This window comes from Schistocerca serialis, chromosome 5, assembly GCF_023864345.2.
Source record: "Schistocerca serialis cubense isolate TAMUIC-IGC-003099 chromosome 5, iqSchSeri2.2, whole genome shotgun sequence".
Lineage (NCBI taxonomy): Eukaryota > Metazoa > Arthropoda > Insecta > Orthoptera > Acrididae > Schistocerca > Schistocerca serialis.
This window is the reverse complement of record NC_064642.1, coordinates 136,150,193-136,177,467: the sequence shown is the minus strand read 5'-3', so window position 1 is coordinate 136,177,467 and position 27,275 is coordinate 136,150,193. Positions and strand designations below refer to the sequence as shown.

At 38.5% G+C, this 27,275-nt stretch overlaps 1 protein-coding gene across 1 annotated transcript in view; it reads right to left on the bottom strand.

Annotated features, from left to right (window-relative positions):
- Positions 1–27,275, bottom strand: part of LOC126482269 (zinc finger and SCAN domain-containing protein 2-like) — a 182,670-nt gene that overhangs the window by 58,428 nt on the left and 96,967 nt on the right. Inside the window, exon 4 of the mRNA XM_050106250.1 lies at positions 18,163–18,491. Within this exon, the coding sequence (XP_049962207.1) occupies positions 18,163–18,491 (329 nt within the window). The remainder of the gene's footprint in view (positions 1–18,162; positions 18,492–27,275) is intronic.

Here is a 27,275-nt window from a genome sequence, read left to right as displayed (position 1 = left end):
CAATGCCAAAGGTTATTAAGCATATGGCCATCAAAACTTAGGAATCACTGTTATATTTCTACATGAATACTTAATTATATGGAGAGTAAAGAGTACATAATAATGGTAATTTTCTTCCTTCCGCAAAACAACAAAAATTTTTCTCTTCTTTTTATTACCCACATATTTCCACACCTATGTGCCAACTTTTATCACTTTCATTTCTGTAAAAATATGTTTTAATTCTAACTTATCTTGAATGTTAACAATGTAGGAAAAGATACATTGCTACTTACCCTAAAGATAACACACGGAGTTGCAGACAGGCACAATTACAAGACACTTACACATAAGCTTGCAGCCACAGTCTTTGGCAGAAAAGACAAACACGCACTATTCATCCACACAAGTAAGCACATCTCATGCACATATCATTGCCAACTCCGGCAGCTCAGGCCAGAATGTAACTATCACGTGGGATGGAAGCAGCAATCTGGAGGGGGCAGAAAAGGGGAAGGGATAACAGTGTACAGGTGGGGTAAGAAAAGACCTCTGGCGGAGTGTGCAGAGACGAGAATGTCAACATATACAGCATCAGGAGGTTGTGGGTCAGAGAGGTGGGGAAAAATGAAGAAAAAAGGAGAGGAGTGGGGAAAGATGGACGTGCATTGGCAAGGGTGGCAAACAAAGAGGATAGGAGATGAGGATGGGGAGGAGGCGACAGGACAGTTGGGTGGAGGGTGTGTGGACAGTACGTTACTGTAGGTTGAGGCCAGGATAATTACAGGAATAGAAAATGTGTTGTAAGCATAACTCCCATCTGCACAGTTCAGAAAAGCTGGTGGTAGAGGGAAGGATCCAGATGGCTCTGGTACTGAAGCAGCCATTGAAATCAAGCATCTTATGTTTAGCTGCATGTTGTGCCACAGTGTTGCCTACTTAGCTCTTGGCCACAGTTTAACGGTGGCTGTTCATCCTGGTGTGGTAGTCATACCAATACAAAAAGTTGTACAAAGATTGCAGCAGAGTTGGTAAATGACATGGCTGCCTTCACAGGTGGCCTGGACCCTGATGGGGGTAAGATAAACCTGTGACAGGAATGGAGTAGGAAGTGCTGGGTGGGTGGATTGGGCAAGTCTTGCACCCAAGTCTTTCTCAGGGATATGATCGTTGTGATAATGGGTTGGGATTGGGAGTGGCATAGGGATTGACTGACATGTTGTGGAGGTTGACTGGGCAACGGAACACCACTTTATGAGTAGTGGGAAGGATTTTGGGTAGGATGTCCCTCATTTCCAGGAATGTTGATTGGTAATCAAAGCCCCGATGCAGGATGTAGTTCACTGTTCCAGTCTGGGATAGTATTGGGCAACAAGGGGTGTACTCCTTTGTGGCTGCTTCTTGGGAGGAGGTGGGAGGATTGGGGCTGAAACCCTCTGCTCCACAGAAGTTTCAGCCCCATCCAAAAGTCTCCCCTTTAGCCCCACACCCAAATTTAACCATTCTGGACTTGCCAGAGACCTACTCTCCTTCTCCCGACCCCTACAATGGAAATACCTCTTTGCTGCCAATCCCTCAAACCAAAGCCAACCTAATTCCAACACTGAATCCTGTCTCTCCCAGTTCACACCACCATCCAACCGTGAGCCCCCCCCCCCCCTCAACTAAACACCAGCTGGTCCCTTCCAGGAATTCCTTACCTCCAACTTAACCTCACCATCCTTCCTCAGGTCCCTTCCTCAGAACACAAACTTTTCAGCAACAGAAGGAATTGCCATACACAACCTTAAAACTTATCTTGGCCTAATCATTTTACCTGCAGACAAAGGTTCCACCATTGTTGTTATGAATTGCTGTGACTACCCGGTGGAAAGCCTCCACCAACTGTCTGACTCCTCCACCTACAAACACTGACAACATGATCCCATCCCAGAAGTCCAACACAATCTCCAATCCCTGCTTAAAGCCTCAGATCCCTCCTGGAACCTCTGCCCTAAATCCATTTCCCTCCTCACTCCTATGACACATCCTGGACACCCCATTGTGACTGGTTATTGTGCCCCACTGAAAGAATTTCAGCCCTCATCAACCAACATCTCCAACCAATTGCCCATGATGTAGCCTCTCACGTCAAAGACACCACCACTTCCTTCACCGTCTCTCCACCATCCCCGTCCCTTTAACTTCTGGATCCCTACTTGTCACCATTGATGTCACCTTCCTATATTCCTCACACTCAAGGTCTTTCTGCTATTGAACACTACTTTTCCCGACGTCCTTCAGACTACAAACCCATTCCCCCATTCCTCATACATCTTACTAACTTTATCCAAATCCACAACTACTTCTACTTTTACGGGAAGGTATACAAACAAGTCCATGGCACAGCTATGGACACCTGCTTGGCACACTCCCCTGTCAATCTTCTTATGGGCCATCTAAAGGAGACGTTCCTAGCCTCCCAAAATGCCAAACCCCTAGCCTGGTTTAGATTTACTGATGATATCTTCAAGATCTGGACTCAGGGCCAAGACACCCTATCTTCATCCCTTCACAATCTTAATACTTTCTCTCCAATCTGCTCCACAAGGCCTTCCTCAACTGCGCGTGCCACCTTCCCAGATGCTGACCTCTTCCTCTCTGATAGCTCCATCTGCACATCTATCCACATCAAACCCAGCAACCACCAACAGTACCTGCATTTCGACTGCTGTTATCCTTTTCACACCAAAAAATCCCTCCCATACAGCCTGGCCATGCAGGTTGGTGTAACTGCAGTGACAAAAATTCCCTTGCCCAGTATGATGAGAGTCTCACCACAGAGAAGCACTAACCCCCATACCTAGTCTGCAAACAGATCACCTGTGCCATTTCCCTTCACACTCCCAATCCTCTCACCACCTTCAAGAATCAGCCACAAAGGAGTGCACCCTTCATCACCCAGTAACAACCTGGACTGGAACAACTAAACCACACCCTTCACCAGGGCTTTGATAACCAATCATCATGGCCTGAAATGAAGGACATGCTACCCAGGATCCTTCCCACAACTTCTAAAGTAGTGTTCTGTCAGCCATCCAACCTCCACAACATCCTAGTCCATCCTTATGCCATTCTCAATCCCAATGCCTTGCTACAAGGATCACATCCCTGTGAAACAGCCCGGTGCAAGGTCTGCCCAATCCATTCACCCAGCACTTCCAGCCCTGTCACTCATTTATCTTATATATCAGAAGCCAGGCCACCTGTGAAAGCACCCATATCATTTACCCACTCTGCTGCAATAATTGCACAAGATTTTTATATTGGTATGACTATCACTCAGCTCTCCACCAGGATGAATGGCCAAAACCAAACTGTGGCCAAGAGCAAAGTAGACCACCCTGTGACACAGCATGCAGCTGAGCACATGATTGATTTCAATGGCCACTCCACCACCTGAGCCATCTGGATCCTCCCCTCCACCACCAGCTTTACTGAACTGCAGAGATGGAAGTTATCATTAAAACACATTCTCCGCTCCCGTAATTATCCCGGCCCAACCTCCCCACAATAGTTTCCACCCCCTCTGTCCTACCGCCTCCTCTTCATTCTCATCTCCTACCCCCTTTGTTTGACACCCTCTGCCAACACATCTGCCCATCTTTCCTCACTCTTCTCCTTTTTTGCTCCATTTTCCCCACCTCCCTGCCCCACAACCTCCTGACATTGTGCCTGTTGGCATTCTAGTCCCTGCACATTCCTTAGTGTGTTATCTTTATGGTAAGCAGCAATCTATCTTTTCCTACATTGTTGATATTCTTACGTGGAGTTTCTATTATCTTGAATGTTATTATTTTGGGTCTATAAATTTAGGTCTATGTCTATTGGTTGCACACTTAAATATGCATTTTTTATGTCGTTGAAGTAAGAGATTGACTAACACGCTTTCGGTGTTCAGCCGATCGATTCCATAAAATGGAATTAGCAACTTTTCTGAACACTCAGAACACACCATTAATCAATCACACTGAGGAAACCTAAGATATCATGTAAGAGTCTGACATTCTTCTTTATGTAGAACTGCAGTCTTTCGTGGCTGTAGTCACTGAAGGAAAAATGTTTTAGGCTGTTAGGCTGTGTCACATTTTTTCTACATAATTGGCATTTCAATCCCTCTGCTGGGCTCTTCTTCAGGACCTTGTGGTGTTCACAGTTACCTGAACACTGTCAATGGCAATTGTTGTGTTCTCTTATACTAGGGTAGTTTCCTTTTGTTTATGCTGAAGACGTGAATTTTGGGTAAATTCCTATGGCTACTATTGGTGGGCCAAGTTCACTAGATAGAAATGTAGATTTCCAGCACTTATGCTGAAGATGTGGTGTGACTGAATAAAATTCTTTCGGCACCATCGGTGGGCCACCATCACTGAAAAAGAGAGAGTTTCCTGTGCTTATGGTGAAGAAGTGGGGTTACTGAGTGAAATTCCTGTGGCTACCATTGATGTGACACTACCACTGGATAAGAAGGGAGTTTACCCACACTTATGCAGAAAAACAGTGATTGGTTCAAATTCTTCCTGGTATTACTGGTGGGCCATCGTCATTTGCCATAAGCGAAATGGGGAGGGCATGCCTTCTTGTACGTTGTTTTTTATTTCTTGTGTACCACAGCTGCTTATTCATTTTCTTTATGGTGGGTGAACACGAAGCCAGAAGGCTAAAGCTATTCTCTCTATTGAAGTTACTTTCATTCTTGGGAATTTCAGCCGCTTTTTGGAATTTTCTTCTATAAACATTGGTGTATTTGGTCAGCACATGCAGACTGTTGAAATTGAAATCTTGGCTTCATTTCTCCTGATGTTCCACTACCACAAATTTCGCAATGTTTTAATCACAAGTGGCATTTGTTTTCCTTAATACCAGGGTTGAACGAAAAGTAATGCCTCCACCTGCGTTAATTGGGTTTGGACAGGAATATTTTAATAAATCTAATGCAGAAATAATCCTTAGAATGTGATCTTTTTCACACAATCATCAGCCAATTGGATAAATTTCTGCCAACGATGAACAAGTTTTCTGAAGCCGTCACGGAAGAGGTTGACATTCTGTTTCCACAACCACTGTCGCCTAGTTCCCTCAACGTCTACATCTGAAGCAAAATGATGTCCACGCAGATCGTCTTTCATTATCGGGAACAGATGGAAGTCAGATGGTGCTAAATCTGGACTGTATGGAGGATGCCATATGGTGCTGAGATCAGTCTCTGAAGTTCTGCTGTGGTGGCACATGAAGTGTGTGGTTTGGCATTGTTATGCTGCAGGAAAACATTTCCCTTTTCCTTTCAGACCCTTGTTAGCCATTGTTTCAGAGTTCGGAGCATTGTGATGTAACACTCTGAATTTGCTGTTGTTCCATGATCAAGGAAATCAACATGGATAACACCATCTGCGTCCCAGAACACTGTCGTCATGATTTTTCCAGCTGAGGGCTGCGTCTTGAATTTCTTTTTATGGGTCAAGTCTTTGTGTCGATGTTCCATAGACAGACGTTTCGTCTCCGGATCATAATCGTGTACCCACATTTCGTCTCCTGGTACAATTGAATGGAGAAAAGCATCACCTTCATTCTCATAACGCGAGAGGAGTTCCTGGCAAATTTCAAGTCTGTGCGCATTCATTTCAGGAATCAGCATCTGGGGGACCCATCATGCATAGATCTTCCGATAGCTGAGCAAAGCAATAATATGAACCACACATTCTTGTGAAATGCCAATAGTGCTTGCAGTTTCTCTCTGTGTGATACAACGATCATCCTGAGTCAATCTGTCAACATTTTGCTTGTGGAACTCAGGTGTCGCTGTCACAGGACGTCCAACTCTTTGTTTGTCACACAGGTCAGATGTTCCCGCCACCAGTCAAGCAGGTCAGATGTACCCGCCTCAACATCTTTAAACTTCCTCGCCCAGTGATGCACAGCACTCACATCAACACAATCACCATAAACTGCTTTCATTCTCTGACGAATCTCCTTTGGGGTGCCACCTTCTGCTGTCAAGAATTCAATGACTGCATGTAGCTTAAATCGCATTGACTGACCATCTGCGCAGGGTTACATACTTTACACTGTAACAACACAACTGTTCAGTGCTAAGGCTTCCCGCCAACTGGAGTTGTAGAGAAGAGGCTATGGAACAAGCCAGTACCTGCTACATATCAATGCTGCCAACTGTTGAAGAGTTACGAAGGTGGAGAAATTACTTTTCAGTCAACCCTCATACATTCTTTTATAGTCCTTCCCACTTCACCTATATATGCTATACCACAGGCACATATCATCTCATAGACTTCTGCAGTGTGGAGGTAATCATGTGTGTTCATTTTGTGTCAGAAAAAGTCTTGTATTTTGTTCTGACTGAAAAAAAAGATTCGTATATAGCCCACAAAATTAGCCCAAAATAGCCTGCAATGCCCAATAATTATGCACAAGCTGAAAATAATTTCTATTGACATTAGGCATCCCAAATAACAGTTATATGAGTTTGCAATGGTTTCTGGCTTGTGCTAAGCTTTTAAAGGCCGGAAAACCATGAAAATTTTGAACCTTTTTCTGTTTTTCACTTAAAACCCAAAAACAATGCATCCTACAAAAAATTTCTTAAATACCAAAATGAAAGTGCCTATAATTTCACACAAAAAGACCTACTTAAAAGTTAAAAGTGGTTCAGTCATTTAGCCACAATCCATTGGCAGTTTTTACCAATTCGGCGGAAAAGTGAGTTACACTCATGTTCGAAAGCCTGTAACTCAAAAATGGCTATGCTACTCCAAATGAAAACTGTTATTCATGAAAGTTGTAGAGTATCACATTCTGTATAGAAAGAAAGAGCTCCTAACTATAAAATTCACATACTCCTATGTAAAGAAAGTAGTGAAAATGGCATATTCATAGTGCTAAATTCCTGCAAAGACTTTTTTGTGAACTTTTTAGAAAACTTTTTGCAGTTCCTGAGAAAGAACTGAGAATCGATACTATGAGACATGAAATGTACAGTCACAATGCATGGTGAACCAGTCTTTGAAAGCCTGACACAATTTTCCATCGAATCCCTTTCCCTTGAAGCCACCATAACAGCTCAAAGTCATATTTTTCCTTTGATTAGTCCCATATCGATTAACTCTTTTTGATGACAACAGAATAATGGGCAAGACAATAAAACCAATACCTCTTTAAACTGTTCAATCCAACCAGGGTTAAAATTGCAAGCAACATGTGCTTCGTCCTTGATGGTGGGTTCCTCTTACCCCAAGATGTGTGGAATACTGGTTAAGTGTTTTCCTCCATCCTTGAAAAGTACATGAACCATGTCAAAAAACACTTTGTATCTAGCTGCACCATAGTGTCTGATGGGTAGCCTGAGGAGGGAGCTAAAAAGCAAAAAACTTGCTGAATATGCCTGAAAAGCTTGAACTCTTGTTTTACTTGATGAGACAATGTCACCAATTATGCCAAAAGAATGTTTCTTACCAAATGAGCTTATAAGAAATGTCTTCTCTCAGTGTTGACAGAAAAATTATGTTGGCGAAGGGTGTCGGGTCAAGCAGGCCATTAAGGATGCAGACCCCTTGATTGTTGGCACAACCACACAAAAGTCTAGATTGGGGGGAGGGGGGAGAGGCAAAAATCTTCATTGTCAGGAAAGATACTGATTTGTTGGTCCTGCTGACTGACCATATAGCTGACAGTAGTGAGCAGGAAGAGTCTGTCAAGAATATCTTTCTTATGGAACCTGAAAAAGGCAATCAAGACGCATCCAGTTACACTCCTAAACATTCTAATCTTTCTTAATGGGGATGTTATTTCTTCACCTTCAGTGGCTCTGACACCACCTATACATTTTTCGACAGAGCAAAATCAGATTTACAAATGCATTTCAAAATAACACAAGCCTCCACTATGTAGCTTCAGATTTCATGCATCCCAACACCATTCCAGATAAGGTCGCTGATACAAGAGTGGAAAATATTGTGCATTTGTGTTTGTACACAGTGGTGGCTCGAAACCTTTGAATGAAATTTATCTATAAACGTTCCAAAGAGCTTTAATGAAAAACAATAACTCCAATTTGGCATGTTTGCCTCCCGCCGAAGCCACTGCTTGCCAGCACTCCCTCTGGTTCATACCTGGGGGAACAATCAGCTGTATCCACTGATACTAGGGGATGGAACACCACAAAAAACAGTCTGATCCCCATAGCAACCACCAACCACCAGCATCCCAGGAACTACTCAACACAATAACTTTCACAAGCAAGAATGGATGCCACGCAGCTTGTTCCTGAAGGAAAGCATCCATAAAGTGCTTGGCCATATGCAGTGACTGCAAGTGTTTTTCATGCCTGAACTCTCCACAAAGAGGACATCTTCCTCAATTTGATGTAAACTGATGAAAGAGATTGCCACCGTCAAGTAAGATATAGATTTACATCCCATGCCAGTAGAAGACAGAGAACTGCATGATGAAGTTTCCTCCCAGGAACCACCTTCTTCAAAATGCAGAAAAAAACATCAAGAAAATAAATTGTAAATGAATGTTAAATACATAAAAATCATTGGTTAAAGAATGTTTGTAAAGAATTTATCTCTCAACAACTTCATATTGACAGTAGCCATACTGGTTATGAATTGGAACTTTTAGCGTCTGGAGTAATTATTTATTTGCATTTTTTGCTGCCAGTCACATTTATTAAGCCTGTTAACTGCCATGACGATTAATTAATATTAATACATAGAGTTAAATAGCTAGATAGGTATGTACCTAACGAAAGTACCCTTAAAATTGGATATCTGGGCAAATGTGGATGATTTGGAGTTCCAAAATAATTTAACTTTACAAAAAGTGTTGGCAGGAATTTAGAGTTACAAATGCTTCCTCGTTTTTATTGGTATCTTTGGATAGGAATGAGTGAATTCTAAACATTAGGAGCTTTTATTACATAAAATATGATAGTCTACAATTTCGTGCCTGACATTTTTTATCTGAAGTAGCCCCTTCTGATTTGATGGTACTGGAACATGAGCATAACTCTCTTTCCCACCAAGTTGATAAAAATTGCTGAACTCTGATGATCAGTTGTGGCTAAAGGACTGAACTGCTATTAACTTTTAGGTACATCATTCTACGTGAAATTTTATGTTCTTTCATTTTGATATTTTGGGAATTTTTCATAGGGTGCATCATTTTTTACTTATGAGCAGTAAACTGAAAAAATTCCACAATTTCTGTTTTTTTTGGCTGTCAAAAGTTTAGCATTTAAGCCAGAAAACTATTGAAAACTCCTATGACTCTTATTTGGGATGCCCAACATCAACTAAAATTATTTCTGGCTTGTGCATTTTTACTGGACAGCAGAAGTCTAATTTGCTTACAATAATACCATCCTTCCATCAGGTTCTGCTGATGCAATCAGTAATTCCAGAAACGAAAGGTAACCTAACAGAGTGAGAAGGCAGTCCTTCCTAGTAGCATAATTAATATTTCATTTGAGAGCCCTATCTAAGGACACACCATTGTAGCCATTGGCATTCAATGTCTTCTTTAAGAAAACTATCTCTGATTTCAAGTTGTTATTGTCACTGATATGGAAGGCATGTGAAAAAAGTGTGTTGAGTACTCCTTTCTTCTGGGCTGGGTGGTGGTGTGAAGTGGTATCTAAATGCCTGCTTGTGTTAGTAGGCTTTCTATAGCCTTTGTATCCTGGTGGATTATCAGAGCTACATACCAACACATTTAGAAATGGGAGGCTGACCTCACTCTCTCTACTGAAAATTAAAATTGATTTTGGGTTCACTCTTATTTAAGAAACTGGAATCTCTGAGGCTCTTCTTTACTGTGTAGTCACATAACAAATGTGTTGTCCATGTAACGGGGCCAATAGGAAGACTTTAGTGGCACATTAATTAATGTTTGTCACTAAAAATGTTCCATAAAAAAATCACACGCTACTGGTGACACGGGTGAACCCATAGCAACATTGTCAGATTATTCATAAAATTCTCCTTTAAATTTAAATCAATCGAATTTTAAGAACAGTTACAAAAGTTACCTTAATGAAAAGGAGTGGTGATTTACAATCATCACCCAATTAATAGAATCTACTTGAATACAGCCTTATCAAACATGTCTGAAGATCATGTAAATGGACAGATAAAAAATCTACTCATTAAGTGGCGGTAGGAGAACACATGCTCAAAAAGATTTAACTCTTACAAGCTCTCAGCATCAGTGGTTCCTTCTTCTGGCAGAAGAGTTGAAGGGGAAGGAAAAGGACTGGAGAGGTTCAGAAAAAGGGGTACAGTTCAGAAAAGTTACCCAGGAAAGTCTTTCCTTCTCATCCCATCCGGTAAGTCTCCCCTGACCCAGTGTTCTGGGAGACTTTTCTGAACTGTACCTCTTTTTTTAAACCCCTCCAGCCATTTTCCTTCCCCTTCAACTCTTCTGCCAGAAGAAGGAGCCACTGGCTCCAAAAGTTTGTAGGAGTTAAACCTTTGTATATGTGTATGTGTGTGTGTGTGTGTGTGTGTGTGTGTGTGTGTGTGTGTGTGTGTGTGTGTTCTCCTACCACCGCTTGGAGAGAAGATTTTTTTATGTATCCATTTCCATTATATTGTCAATAATTGATTATTTTTGTTGTTACATATGAAGATCAGAATTTCATCGTAAACACCACAAGTGATATAACAATAAAATTATTTGACTGGCATGGTAATTAATTAATATTATTGCATAGAGCTAACTACCTAGGTAAATAGGTACCTAAGGATATTTGGACAAATGTGGATGATTTGTGTCTCAAAAGTAATTTGAGTACAAACAATTAAAGTATTGTTAGTCCTAGATTTAAGGACCCATTGAGGTCATCAAATTCACATGTCCTGAATTTTTTCTGGGAGAGGGTAGGAGACATACAAGGTGCTCCTACACCACAAACACAAGAAATTTCTGTTATTTAAATTTTACAAAGAGGTCACTAGTATTGTGTGTCACCTTTTCCCTGATACAACAACAATTAACTGCTTCACACTGGAATGGGCTGAGTCGTCATTGGCAAAGTGACACTACCAATCAAAACACACCACAGGATCACCTGATTTGTGAGATCAAGGGCTTTCAGAGGTGCAGCTGGAAAACATTTCTTACAACAGATGCTAAATGACTTGGTCTTCTTTACCTTCGCATTTCCCTTTTCCTCTGAGATGGCTATGGGGCAACTATAGCTACCTCCTCCATCCCTGACAATGCCAACCATGTAATCCACATGACCAAATAAGCCTAAATGGTTTCTTTTTTCTGTACATGAGTACCATATGTTAATTACAAGCCCACATCACTTCCCAACAATGATTATGCACACAAGTGGGTGTACAGTATGTAAAGGACCTAGTGGATAATGTTGGAAGTTCAATGAGGCTTTTTATGGATGATGCTGTTGCATACAAAGAAATCACAACATCAGAAAGCAGTTCATGATTGCAGAATAATCACTGGAAGCAATCATAATCACAACATACCTAGAAGTATGCATATGGAGCAAATTAAAGTGGAACGACCACAAAAAACTAATCACAGGTCAGGAAGATGCAAGACAGATTCATTGAAAGAATCCTCAGGAAGTGTAGGCCTGCCATGAAGGAGGTAGCTTACAAAACACTTGTTCGACCAATACTTGAATATTGCCTGTCAGTCCGGGATTAATACCAGATATTACTGATAAGAAGAAATAAAGAACATCCAAGAAGAGCAATGCATTTTGTCACTGGTTCATTTAGTAAGCACAAAAGTGTCACAGAGATTCTCATCTAAATCCTGTGGCAGAGAGGCTTTATGTTCACAGTTTGTTCACTGTCAAAATTCAGTGAGCATGTGTTTCTAGAAGAGTCAACCAATACATTGTTTCCTTCAAAGTATATCTCGTGAAAATTAGAAAGATTCAAGCTCAAGGGCTTACCACAATGATTCTTGCAGCATGCCATTTGTGACTGGAACAGGAAAGGTCGGAAATAACAGTGATACATAAAGTACATCCTGTGCCACACACCATAAGATGGCATGTAGAATACAGAAGTAGATGCAGATTAGACTTTATTATAATACTTGCACCATCAGTAAAGAGAACTATTTCTGCTTCGTGGAAATATGATAGAAAATCATTTACTTATGTATAAGAGTGGATCCAATACAGATCCCTGGGGTACATTTGTAATGATTATTCCTCATTCCGAAGATGCACACTCTTTGAGTTTCTTAATACAAGCCTCAGTATCATGTTAGTTAGGTATGAAAAATGTTACCAGCAAGACATACTGTACAATAATATTTGAGCTTCTCTGTGAGAACAACGTGAACTGCACAAGCAAATGTTTTTGACCAGTCACAGGAAATACTAGGTAGGTAACATTTTGCCACTAATATTTTCTGATGCGATTCGTAAAAAAAAAAAAAAAAGAAATAAATAAATAAAATAAAATTAAAAAAAATAAAAAAAACATGTTCTGTGAAGAAACTCTCTTGAAATCCAAATGGAGGCTGACTACGCATCTTACTTTGAGAGAGGTGTTTTTACACAACCTTTCCCACTACTTTCGAAGGGTAGGTAAGTAGAGGGCTTGTCAGTAATTATTAATAGCTGCTTTATAACCTATCCCCTACAGGGGTCTGATAATACTATATTTCAGTTCTCCTGGAAAAATCCTGACTGTGACTGAATAAATTGCATGTGTGTGAAGACAGGATCTTAATATGTCATCTAAAATTTTATCAGTTCCATGAGTTCAAAGAGTTACCTGTAATTAAATTCTTAATTTCTTTCTGGCAGGGCATGGAGGAATTGTGAATTTCCTCTAGGTATGTGTCATTGCTTCTTGTGTGTATTGTATTGTTTCATCCCTCAACTCACCACTCCAATCTTCTGAGTTATCTTCAACGAAGTGATTAATTAACATGTTACTAAAATCGTTATTTGACTGTTTTCTGCATTAACAAAACCCTCACCATCCTCACTGATTCCTAGCTTCTCTTTTAAATACTGCCATGTAGGTCAAATTTTATTGTTGGAATTATTAATTTCAGACACTATTCAGGGGCCTGTTTGATCTTCTTATAATGTGTAATATTTTCTTACAATATGCAATCAATCCAAATTCTCTGTTTGTCCTAGCCACTTCAAAGAACTTAGTTTTCCTTGAACATCATATTTTGAGTCCTTTTCAAATTCAAGTCTTTTTTATGTCTTATTGGTGCCATGCTCCCATGGAAGGGAGTGCTTGCTAGCAGATGCTTTGGAAGGATTGGTTTGTGAGAGAAGACTGAGAGGAAGGAGGAGATACAAGGTGATAGACGACATAAAGGGAAGAGGAAATTGTGCAGACCTGAAGAGGATGGCAGAAGACCGGACAGCCTGGAGAACTACCATGTGAAAACCAGCCTTTTGGCAGAACACTGATGATGATGATGATGATGATGATGATGATGATGAGGATGATAATGGTGCCATGCTTCATTGTTTTCTTAACAAAACAGTAGTTGAGGATTAATGGAAACCCAAACATCTGAATGAACATAACTATCATTTGACCACCGTAATCAAACCCATCAAGTTATGTTCATAGACCTCATCACAACTGACCCAATTCCAGTTCAGCACAGGCACCATGAAAATGTCCGCCCCTGGTAGTTGAGTGGTCAGCGCGACAGAATGTCATACCTAACGGCCCGGGTTCGATTCCTGGCTGGGTTGAAGATTTTCTCCAGTCAGGGACTGGGTGTTGTATTGTCCTCATCATCACCATTTCATCCCCATCGGTACGCAAGTCGCCGAAGTGGCGTCAACTCGAAAGACTTGCACTGGGAGAATGGTCTACCCGACTGGAGGCCTAGCCACATGGCATTTACATTTTACCATGCAAATTAACCGTGCACCTGCCAGTAGTCACCCACTGGAATGTTAGTGGTAAATGGCTACCATCAGATTCCGTGAAGGAAGATTCTTCTAATAGACGGCATTAATAAGAAAGTTGTGTGCCATTTATAAATAACAGTAGTGGCCCCTCCATAGGTGGAAAACATCTTTGGGCTAGATGTCTTCATAGCTTTCACATTCACTACTGCAAATAGTAACCAGATAGTCTCACAAGCAATTCCTTTTCAATCACTGGACTCTTTATGAAAGAATTAGACACCATATTCTCACCAGAAATCAGCTGCATAACAAACCATGTTCTCCACATTACACTGAAACTGACAAGTGTTTCACTGTTCCCTTTAATGATGACCTTTTCCATCTGCACCCAAGACAACTATTAAGGCCAATTTCGACTGACTAGAAAAACAGGCTTTTGTAGCAAGTGCCATCAAACCAAAGGGCTACTGAACTTGCAATTAATGCATTTAACCTTCATCTCTCTAGTGATTATAAACTGACAATTAATCCCCCAGCAGTGATCAACATTTATCACATTCCCCATCCAGGAGAACTACTACAGCTCCAGCTATTATTTTGATTATACACTTTTGTGCAATGAATATTTTTTTTTCCTAATGATGCCACCCGAAAGCAGTAAAAGAAAATAGACAGAGTAAACTAATTTATTTACATGATTATCACCAACATTCCTAACAACCCTAACAGCATAAGTAACTGAACTCAAATGTTTCAGTAGATCATCAACATGTTTCATCTAATTCAAATTCTCATCAATGCACACACCCAAAAAAATTGGAATATTCTGCATTAGCTACTGATTTTCATTCATACTCTATATTTATTAATGGCATTATGCCATATACTGTACAGAACTGTACATACTGTGTTCTATAAAAATTTAATGAGAGTCCATTTGCAGAGAATCGGTACACAATTTTCTGAAAGACATTATTTAAAATTTCCTCAGCTAATTCTTGTTTGTTAGGTGTGATTACTATACTTGTATCATCAGCAACACGAACTAGTTTCGTGTCTTCATGAAAATAGAGTGACAAGTCATTAATATATACTACGAATAATAAGGGACCTGAGATTGAAACTTGTAGGATGTCATTCTTGATACCTCCACGGTTTGAGGAATCTGCTGATTTTTGCACATTACATGAACCGTTTATTTCAACCTTCTGTACTATTCCAACTGAATATGAATTGAATAATTTGTGCACTGTCCCACTCATGCCACAATACTTAACCTTATCTAGAAGAATTTCCTTGATTTACTCAATCAAAAGCCTTTGAGGTATCACAGAAAATCCTGATCAGTGATGTTTGTTCATTCAGAGCATTTAATATTTGATCATTGAAATCATATAGAGCATTTTCTGTTGAAAATCCTTTCTGCAAATCAACTGCCATCTTTTTAGTACTTTATTTTTAAAAATATGTGAAACTACTCTTGAATATATTACTTTTTCAAGAATTTTGGACAAAGCTGAAGTAAGATTGGGCAGTAGCTGTTGAAATCAGACCTATCCCCCATTTTATCCAATGATTTAACAATAGAATATTTCAGTCTAACAGGAAAAATGCCCTGTTGCAGATAACTATTACATATGTGGCTGAGAATCCTACTTATCTGTTGGTAACAAGCTTTTAGTACACTGTTGGAGATGCCATCAATTCCATGTGAACTTTTACCTTTGAATGAGTTTATTATTTTCCTAAATTCAGAAGGAGAGATGGGAAAAATTTCAATTTTATCAAATTGCATACGTAATGCCTCCTCCATATATAGCATTGCTTTTCCTAATGAACATCTGGATCCTTCTTCCTTCAAAACATTTAAAAAATGATTATTAAAAATATTTTCAACCTCTGACTTTTTGTTCATAAACTTTTCATTCTGTCTTATGGTAATACGGTCTTTCTGTGCTCTTGGTTGCCCTGTCACCCTTTCAACAATATGTCAAATTATTATAATTAGCATCTCACACATAATACACATACTTCTTAACTTTTTGATAACTTTCCTTAATACAGCACAGTAGTTTTTATAATATTTGACTGTTTCTGGGTCATTACTCTGTCTTACTATTAGATGCATTTCCCTTTTCTGGTTCCAAGATATTTTTGTCTCTTTAGTAAGCTATGGTTTTTTACATGGTTACTTACAATTACCGTATTTACTCGAATCTAAGCCTCACTCGAATCTAAGCCGCACCTGAAAAATGAGACTCGAAGTCGAGGAAAAAAATTTTCCCGGATCTAAGCCACACCTGAAATTTGAGACTCGAAATTCAAAGGGAGAGAAAAGTTTTAGGCCGCACCTCCAAATCAAAACAAAGTTGGTCCATTGTAATATGAGACACAATTTAGGTCGAATGAATGACGATACAGCTACAGTAGTTTGGTTCGAGTCATAAGCTTAGCAGTTAAGCTTTACCAGGTAGCCATTGCTATGCGTTAGGCGCTCCGTCCGTATTTATATGGGTACCCTTCCTTTTTCACGTGCTTCGTCTGGTTTGAATTGATTGCTTACTTTTGTTTGATCTAATAAGCACCGTTTTCTTTGTTATAGGTTATACGTCACTCTAAGCTGAAAATGCATTACTGTACTGTGTCATGCAATGTTTGTCGCATTCTTATAGTGCGTGTTTACGGCTTGCTTTTGTGCACGCTACCGCCGCTTACAATTAAAAAAGAGAGGAATCGTCTCATTAGCGAAACAATGGCAAGAGACTGCTATTTGTTGTTACTTACACTGCTGCTTTCTTTGATAATGATCAACAAGAACCAAATAATAGACTGCGTATGATAGAAGTTCTGAACGAGAGTTTAGCGAAAATTTTTCTCCGTTTGAAAATCTTTGCAGGCGCCTCTTTAGCACATTACATTCTGCACAGAAATTAGTCTTCTTAGATTTAAAATTCTAGTCAATTGCCGTGCTTCATTTCTGACTGTATCACTATTAGGCATAAGAATAATACGATTATAAACATGACATGATTTGTACATTCTTCTGCGTTTGCTGTTGTCTCACTCTAGTTTCGTAGTTTATTAGGCAGACAGGATTTAAATGAGATAGCAGCAAACACGAAACAATACATGGCAAAATGTTTATATTCGTATTATTCTTATGGTGAAGAGAATACTGCGTGTGATTCACAATTCATAAAAGTTGCTATTAGCAACCATCTCTTCTCACAGGTAGGAAAAAATTCAGAATGTAGAGTTGGCCATATTGACAAACATCCCAAACAGTCTTGCCAGTCGGATTTTCATAGTACATTGAAATGCTGCTACATTCGAAGATGAACAATATGGAATTTGTATTTACTTCGTTGGATAATGTATGAAAATACAGTGGTCGAAACTCGGGCGGAGAAAAAAGCTCGTCTTTTACCCTTTTTTTAATTTATTTACTGACGCAGAGGTTTTGGTGCCAGTATTTATCATTGTGCCTACAAAGCATGCCTGTGTAGTGCTACATATATTCGACGGCGGAAGTTAGTTGTGGCGGCACCCACCAACATTTTTCAGAACTTCCGCTTGCTTTGCACTCGATTCTAAGCCGCAGGCGGTTTTTTGGATTACAAAAACCGGAAAAAAAGTGCGCCTTAGATTCGAGTAAATACGGTATATTTCACTGTGTTCTTACGGAAACTGTTTTCAAAAATACTCACAAACATATCATGAAACAAATTATATTTTAAATTAGCATCAGGTCCCAAAGCAACTCATCCCAGTCTAACTGCTGCAAGCTTTTCCAAAAATTTGCAATTGTTAAATCGTTAACTGAATGTGCCATTTTGGAGGATTGTTTTGCAGTAGTGTGTGAAGCTAGGTCAGATACTGTAACTAGCTGTGCATCATGATCAGAAAGACCATTCTTAAAAGGATAAATGTTTATTTGATTAAATTTATCTTGATCTATGAAAATACTATCTATTAACGAAAGTGATTTTTCTGTTCAATTACATCTCCTTAAGAGTAAGGGTATTTTGTTTCAGAACTCTTACAATTACACATTTTCCTTGCTATTGCACTTCAAATGCCTTGTGTTGATGTTTTACCTTTTACTACAATCCCTCTGACATCCCGTTCAAGAAATAAACTCTCTTTTCTTTGTTATGCTAATTTTGGAGATTATTTTTGCTATCAAAATATTTAGTACATAACAAATTAAAAAATACATAACACTGACTTATGATTGTAAATCTCACCTCTTTTCAGGATACAACTGCCTCTGAGGTCCTGTCACGTCTGCTGCTTTCCTGCTTACTGATAAACTTTCTAATGTAGACAATGTCACAGGAACAGCGCCACAGTTGTCGTTAACTGTACATTCAATATTCCGGTCTTCGCTCACAATTGCTTCTTGTTGGTTATTGATTTCCTGGTCACTTTCTGGAATATTTTTAACACTGACACTGATACTCAAATCATCACCATCGTTACCATCACCACCACAACTACCACCCTCATCTTCATCACCATTATCATCTTCAACCACTTTATCACCACCAGTGGCATCAATCTCATGTTCTTCAATCTAAAACAAGTGAATTTTTTTATTACAATCATAGTAACTAAAGTAGAAGACAACATGTCATCACACACACACACATACACACACACACACACACACACACACACACACACACACATTCATATCACCCTCCGCCCCAAATTCCTGTGACTTCAATTATTTTCACTACCTTATATTAGGGTAAATGTTCCTGAAAGACAGTGTTATCAAATAATTAGTTCCAACAATCAGCAGGGAAACAGAACCCAAACAGCAGCCTGGACAGCACAATGGATAGCAATCTTAATACATTTGGCCTTTTCAATCAAAACATAAGAAGCTCTATACAATAAATATAAGTTTCTAATATGACTACAGGAAACTGAAAAATCTAAAGGTATTTCTACAGGTATACTATGCATGACAGTGCATCATTGGAGGTAACAGACATTGAGCAGATGCATCTAGAGAGAAACTAGTCGGTACAACTTTTCTGTAATAGTTAAACAAAAAATAGGGAGGGGGGTGGGGGATGGATACAAGAAAAGGGAGGAGTGGCTAGATACACAAAAACTGCAACAAAGTCCTAGAGCATAGACCTCAATAAGTGCTGCACTGAACTCTGAGTGCTATTCTTTAGTAACAGGCTTGGAAACAAACAAGATAGCAGAATGAATTTTTTGCTCTGCAGTGAAGTGTATGCTGATATGAAACTTCCTGGCCAATTAAAACTGTGTGATGGATCAAGACTCAAAATTTGGATCTTTGCCTCTCGCGGTCAAGTGCTCTACCAACTGAGCTACCCAAGCAGAACTCATGAATCATCCTCACAGCCTTGCTTCCACCAGTACCTCATCTCCTACCTTCCAAATATCACAGAAGTTCTCCTGAGAATCTTACAGCACAAGCACTTCTGGAAGAACGGATATTGCAGAGACATGGCTTAGCCACAGCCTTCACAGTTCGGCACACAGTTTTAATCTGCCAGGAAGTTTTTTTTATCAGTGCACACCCCATTGCAGAGAGAGAACTTGGAAACATCCCCCAAGTTTTGGTTAAGTGAACTCTCCGCAGTATCCTTTCTTCCAGAAGTGCTTGTCCTGCAAAAAGGAGAACTTCTGTAGAGTCTGGAAGGTAGGAGAAGAGGTACTGTTGAAAATAAGACAGAGAGTGAAGTTTGTGGGTCATTCTTTGGTAGCTCAGTTAGTAGAACACTTGCCTGCAAATCGTACAGGTCCGGCATTCAAGTCTGAGACTGCACACAGTTTTAATGTGCCAGAAAGTTTCATCCAAGATGGCAATTATGACACTTTACAGCCTCTAACATGAACATTTTAAATTTCGTGAAGCAATCAGAGAGAGCCATAATTAGACTTAGAGCTATAACGGGCAAGTGATTGTATGAAGAGATTTCAATACCGATTTCATCTGGGATACTGATTGTCGAGGGCACTAGAGTTGCTGATGTACACCTTAGGTTTGATCTCCATGGTAACATTCCCAACAAAAATAGGACACGGTGAAAAGAAATGGGCATTTCATTTCTAAATCCAGCCGCATTTTATAACACAATTGTGAATACCATGATAAATGGTTTATCTGGTAGTCAAATGGCAGCAAAAGAAAAACCACATCGCTAATGTTTAACCAAGAAGGGAAAGTGGATTTTCACAGTTAATAAAGGTATTTGAAATTCATCTACTAGTTACAAAGATGGATTTCAAATACATCTGACAACTATAAAGCAATCATGGACACTATGGCTGTACCGCAGAACTGTAAATTTTGATGCAGTTACACTATTCAGGACGAATTTACAGGATGAAATAAAGGGAAGAAGTCTGCCAAGGACATATAGTACAGGAAAAATTTGATTCTTTTCTTAAAAACATTCTAACAGCATTATAAACCCAGTTTTCCATCACAAAGGGTTAGATATAATAACTGTGAAGGTTGAGAGAAAGGGTGGTTAACATACGGGACCAAAGTATCGTGTGGTAGGAAGAGAAAGCTATATAAGTTATATTAACTTAATTATGTTGTTATATATAAAAACAAAGATGAGGTGACTTACCGAACAAAAGCGCTGGCAGGTCGATAGACACACAAACAAACACAAACATACACACAAAATTCAAGCTTTCGCAACAGACTGTTGCCTCATCAGGAAAGAGGGAAGGAGAGGGGAAGACGAAAGGAAGTGGGTTTTAAGGGAGAGGGTAAGGAGTCATTCCAATCCCGGGAGCGGAAAGACTTACCTTAGGGGGAAAAAAGGACAGGTATACACTCGCACACACGCACATATCCATCCACACATACAGACACAAGCAGACATATGTCTTTCTGCTCCCGGGATTGGAATGACTCCTTACCCTCTCCCTTAAAACCCACTTCCTTTCGTCTTCCCCTCTCCTTCCCTCTTTCCTGATGAGGCAACAGTCTGTTGCGAAAGCTTGAATTTTGTGTGTATGTTTGTGTTTGTTTGTGTGTCTATCGACCTGCCAGCGCTTTTGTTCGGTAAGTCACCTCATCTTTGTTTTTATATATAATTTTTCCCACGTGGAATGTTTCCTTCCATTATATTGATATCATTAATTATGTTGTTAAATTAACTTAATTATGTCATGTATTGGAAAATTTGACTCGTTCCGCATCATTACGAAATATCGTATTCATGATCCATGGAACTTGTATTAATCTAATCTAATCTATGTAAGACAGAGAACTAACTCTGATGAAGACTTAAAAAATACACTACAAGCATACAGCAAAATTCTTCACTGACATTCAAAAGGCAAAATCCATGAAGTATGCACAAAAAGTTCAACACTTCAAGAACAAGGCCTTGACAATTTGGAGCATTACTAGACTTGAAATGAATATACTCAGTAAAGCAAATGATATTCAATTCTCTGTTGAAAGTAGCAAAGAGACAGATCATAATAAATTCAAATTATTAGCCACTAAAATTCATAATTGTAGCTGAATACACAGTGACAAAAAATAGCCACCAAAGGTGGATCTATCAGATTTACTTCGAAATGCATTATTTACTTTGACATGCATTGTATACTCAAACATTAGACATCAGTTTTGTCAAATCACCTGTTAAAGAGATCACAAAAATCTTTTCGTCACTAAAAAGCAGTAACTCATCTTATTATTACAGTATTTCAACCTAGGTATTAAATCCGTGTGCTGATTTGGTAGCATCTCCAGCGAGTTACTTTTGTAACTGTTCTTAGGTCATTTCATGAAAGACTGCTGTACATGGTAGCAATGCCAATTTGTAAAAGTGGAGATAAGCTACTGACCACTAATTATAGTCTCCTCTCCCTCTTTCCCGTGTTCTCAAAACATTTTTTGAAGATAGCCTACCACAGAGTACTCCATGTGAGACACTTTTTAACAGTTTGAATTATGTAAATGCTTCTATTCTGAGGAAGCAATATATGGATTCATGAATTCAGTTTCAGTCGAGCTAAACAAGAAAAACTGCCCTCTTGGCATTTCCTTTGGCCAAGGCTTTTGACGTAGGTCACAAAATTCTACAATGGAATGGTAATGTATTAAAGATATTCATCTTGGATGGATGGAGTCTTATCTTAAGAACAGAAAACAGGTGGCACATTAGGAAGTGTTACAACAGGAATAACAATAAATTCAGAGAGGAGAAACATGGTCTCCTGCAAGGTTCAGGGTTTTGCCCCTTCCTCTTCCTGACCTCTATAAACGATGTACCAAGAACACAGGAGGATTTTAAAAAAAGTAATGCTTACTGATGTCATAATTTTAATATTAACAAAAGATGGAAACAACTACATGCCAGCACAATTAGGACGGGGGGACAGAGCAGCTGCAAATATCATTCACACATTCATTCTTATTGTTCTGTATATACCATGAAGAAGAAAAACATTACAGGATGTGAGTTGAGTGTTACATTCACTTATCCTACCTTTTTAAAAAAATATAATACAATATTTTTGTCACAGTGGCATTTTCATGTTAATTCTCTCTACAGCCTGCAAATCATAATGTAGCATAGTGGCTTCTCCCATACACACTGGGGTGTAAAACAGTTGAAATAATTCCATGTGAAGTTGTCTGTGAGATTTAGATGTATTATTTGCATAAAATGATCAATTTATTTATTGGATTTAAGGCATACAGTCTCAGATGAAGATTAATTTTGATGAACGTTTATTTGGTAAAATGAACAAGAAGATTTGTACTGTCTGAGCAGAACTACACAGACTCAACATTGAAGCAAGCTCCAACATAGCAGAAAAACTCTTCACCGCCAGAGCAAAATTCTTCGAGTCCCACTCAGCGACTAAGCTGCTTTCTTGAAATTCTTTCCAGTAGCAGGAATCTACCTCTGGAATCATCTCCTTATTTATATCAGTGAACCAATAACAGCTCCACTTCAAAAGATAGTTAATGACACATCTACATAAGAAACAATAACGTCAACCTTTGTCCCTGTTTTATCCCACTACAGCCTTCTTTATAACAAGCTCTTCTTCATACCTCACTATGGCAAAAATATCACTTCAGTACATCTATAAATACGTTTTGTGCCTGCCATTGTCACTATTATTATTATTATTATTATTATTATTATTATTATTATTACACCAGCAGCAACAGCAACAGCAGCAATAGTAGTAGTAGCACTGCTAGTATTAAAAAGTGATCACGAACGAAGTTCAGAAAGTGTTGCAAGAAGAAAACAGTGTCATGAAGATTAAAATCAAGGACCCAGAAGCACTAATACCTCATTGTGAACAAGATGCAGTGAAAAATCCTTATCATGTTGTGAAAACTCGCAATCTGTTAGGCCTCAAATAACTGCTACAAAAGGAGAAAAAGTGCTTATTTTACATGACAGTCATGGCAGAAACAGTGGGAGTATACTACAAGGCAAATTAGGTAAAAAATTCAATGTGCAAAGTATTATAAAACATGGTGTGCCAATTACAGAAGTTATGAAACATGTGGACAAATTAACTGATACATTAATTGTTATTGGTGGCACAAATGACACTGAAAAACCTCTGGAAGAATTTCAGAAGAACATGATAGATTCTTTGGAATATATATTTAAACTCGCACACAAAACGAATGTAATAATTCATCCAATACTGCGTAGACATGATGCACAAGGCCTAAATGAAAAAAATTAGTTCTGTAAATTGTGTTATGGTAGAAAAATCAACACTGCCACAGGCGTATGTAACAAGAGATTATCTGCAAAATTTCGAAATTGAACAACTGAAAAGAAATGAATATACAACTCATGGTTTACATCTAAACAAACAATGAAAGATTCGCATTTGTAATAAGCCTGCTTCTTTCATACACATGATGAAAACTGAAAAACCAAGTACCGGTACAGGAGAAAAGCATGCGAAAATGGACAATCAGATAAAAAGTGCCAATCTTGAAGTGAAAGTGCCACCCACGAAAAAACAGACAGTTACGGACCAGTATATAACAATAAATAAGCTTGAAGAAAGTCACAAAAACACACTTCCTAGTTTAAAGTTCAAACCATCAAATGCAGCCACAAGGCAGTCATTAATGGACATATGGGTGAGAAAGGACGAAAAAAAAGTGGAAATAGAGAACATTTCAACAGAAGACAGGCAGGAACCAACACACGGTGAACCAGGAAGCCATACGTCAAACACCGTGAATGCCATACCTGGAAAACATGAGGATTTTTTCCCACTAAGTACACTAGCTAAAATAGTGAGGGAAGTGGTCAAGCAAGAAATGATTTACTCCCTTTACCTAATTTTAAATTACTCCATTAAAATGTTCAATCACCCTCAAATAAACTAAATTACATAAAAATAATGTTAAATAACCTAAATGATATTTCTGTAGTATGCTTCACAGAACACTGGTTCAAACAAGATACGTTAGAACAAACATGCATTCCTCAGTTCAAACTTGCAAGCGTGTTTTGTAGGAAAATATCGAGTCATGGGGGTACCTGTGTATATGTTAGAGAAAATATTGACTTCAATAGTGTAACTAGACACCATAAACTGTCCTGTGAAAAAGATATACAACACTTTATAGCTCAACTACCAAGGCAAAATATAGTTATTATTTGTGTATACAGATCACCAGATGGAGACAAAAAAGTGTTTTACAATTGCATGGAGGGACTCTTGGAAGAAATTCACTCTCCCAAGAAAAATATAATTATATGTGGTGACTTTAATATTGATTTCTCGAAATGCAATAAATTCAGAGATGGCATTATAAATCTTCTACAATCGTTCAACATCAGTGCAACGGTAACTGAAACAACTTGAAAAACGCCAACCTCTGCATCTATTATTGATCAGATTTGATAAATACACGCAACTATGCTTATAACATGCAAGTTGTAGACACAAGTTTTAGTGATCACAATGCTCAAATTCTTGCTATGAATATTTCAGGACACTCAATTCCCAGTAGAATATGACACACTGTAAGGAATTTCAGTACAAAAAAAGTGGAATATTTTTCTTTTCTCCTAAAGGGTGAAAGTTGGAAAGATGTATATGACTGTAACAATACCAATGAGAAATACTATTAGTTTATGGCTACATTCAAAAATTTTTTTTGAAATGGCTTTTCCCAAGAAAATATCTACATTTAATTCCACTAAAAAAAAAAAAAAAAAAAAAAAAAAAACACACACACACACACACACACACACACACAAGTGGATTACAAAAGGAATAGGGATATCATGTCAAAATAAAAGGAGCTTATACGTACTCCAAGCAAAATGCTAATCCTGACTTTGTTACATATTTCAAAAGATACAAAAGAATACTAACACGTGTTATTTCAAAAGCAAAAAAAACTAGAAAATGACAAAATACTGTGTAATTCCAAGAGTAAAACTAATGCAACTGGCAAATTATAAGGAAAGAAATGGGCAGCAGGCCAATTAATCACAGTAATATAGAGCTGATTATGAATAAAAATAAACTATCTGACCCAAACATGTGACTAGTGCTTTCAAGAATTATTTCTCTAATACAGCACAGCAGTTAATAAATACACACCTTGACAAGCAGCCAGCCAGTCACTCAGATCAAAAAATTCATTCAAATACATTATTCATGTATCCAGCAACACCTAAGGAACTGTCAAGAATCCTAAAAGACTTGTTGTTGCTATGGCCTTCAGCCCAGAGATTGGTTTGATGCAGCTCTCCATGCTACTCTATCCTGTGCAAGCGTCTTCATCTCTGAGTAACCACTGCAACCTACATCCTTCTGAAACTGCTTAGTGTATTCATCTCTTGGTCTACCTCTACAATTTTTTCACTCCACAATTCTCTCCTAAAAGACTTACCTAATAAATAATTATTCAGTGGGTGTTGATGAGATACCAGATGTTATTGTCAAAGTTAGCACAAAATTTATTGCGGAACCACTAACAGACATAGTAAATTCATCTTTTGAGAGTGGTGTGTTTCCAAATAATCTAAAAACTGCAAAAATAAACCTTTGCATTAAGAATGGCGCAAAAAGTGATACTGCTAATTATAGGCCAGTTTCAGTATTGCCAGGCTTCAGGAAAATTATGAAAAAAATGTTCCTTAGAAGTTTAACAGTTTTCTTAAACAAGGAGAGGCTGATAAGTGACTCCCAATATGGGTTCAGAGCTGGATAGTCAACTCAGACAGCAAATTTTGCCTTCTTAAATAGAGTATTAAAAGCAGTGGGTGATAAGCAATATGTATCTGGACTATTTCTGGATCTAATAAAGCCTTTGATCATGGCATCCTCTTGTGCAAATTAAGTAATTATGGAATTAGAGGCCAGTCTGAGAGGTGGCTCCTATCATATCAGATTAATTGTCATTACAGAAATAAAACACAAAGATAGTGAAACACACAAAAATTTCTAGTTTTCACAGTGATGAGGAGAAAATTAAGTATGGAGTCCCACAAGGGTCAGTTCTGGGATCTGTCCTATTTCTGCTGTATATAAAGGACTTGGCTAGTAAAATACAAGATGGAACCACTGTACTCTTTGCAGATGAGATTAATATACTAATTAAATCACAGAATGAGGAAAATCTGCAGGAGGCTGCAATATCAGTTATGCACACCATAATGCACTGGTTGACGATCAATAAGCTCATCATAAGTTCTGTGAAAACTGTGGCAGTTAACTTCTATATCACACAAAACCTCCATCCTGCAAACCCTGTTTTCACTGTCGAAAGAAAAAATGTGTCAAAGGTCAGTCATACAAAATTTCTATGCATTCATTTTCAGGCAGATCTGAAGTGGGAGATGCACCTAAACATTTTAAATAAGAGACTAAATTCACTAGCATATGCTATTAGGATCCTCACTCAGACTACAAGCTGCTCATCAATGGTGACAATGTGCCATTGTAATATGCAGTCACTACTTATGTACGGAATAATTTTTTGGGGGAATTCTCCAAATTCTACAAAAACATTTAAAATACAGAAAAAGATTATCAGGGTGATAAAAAAGGTAAATGAAAGGATTCCTTTAGAGTCCTTTTTAAAACTCTCCAAATTTCTGCCACTGCCTTGCTTGCACATATACGAGATACTAATTTTCACAAAAGGGAGCATCTTAAAGAAGAAAGATTTCTTCAGACACAACACACAACTATGATATATACACATATGAAACTATCAGAAGATGAAGATAAAAGATGAACACAGTAAATACAAATGTATGCAAAAGAGGAGTGTTCATACTGGAGCTATGTTATATAACCATTTGCCGTTTTACCTAAAATGCAT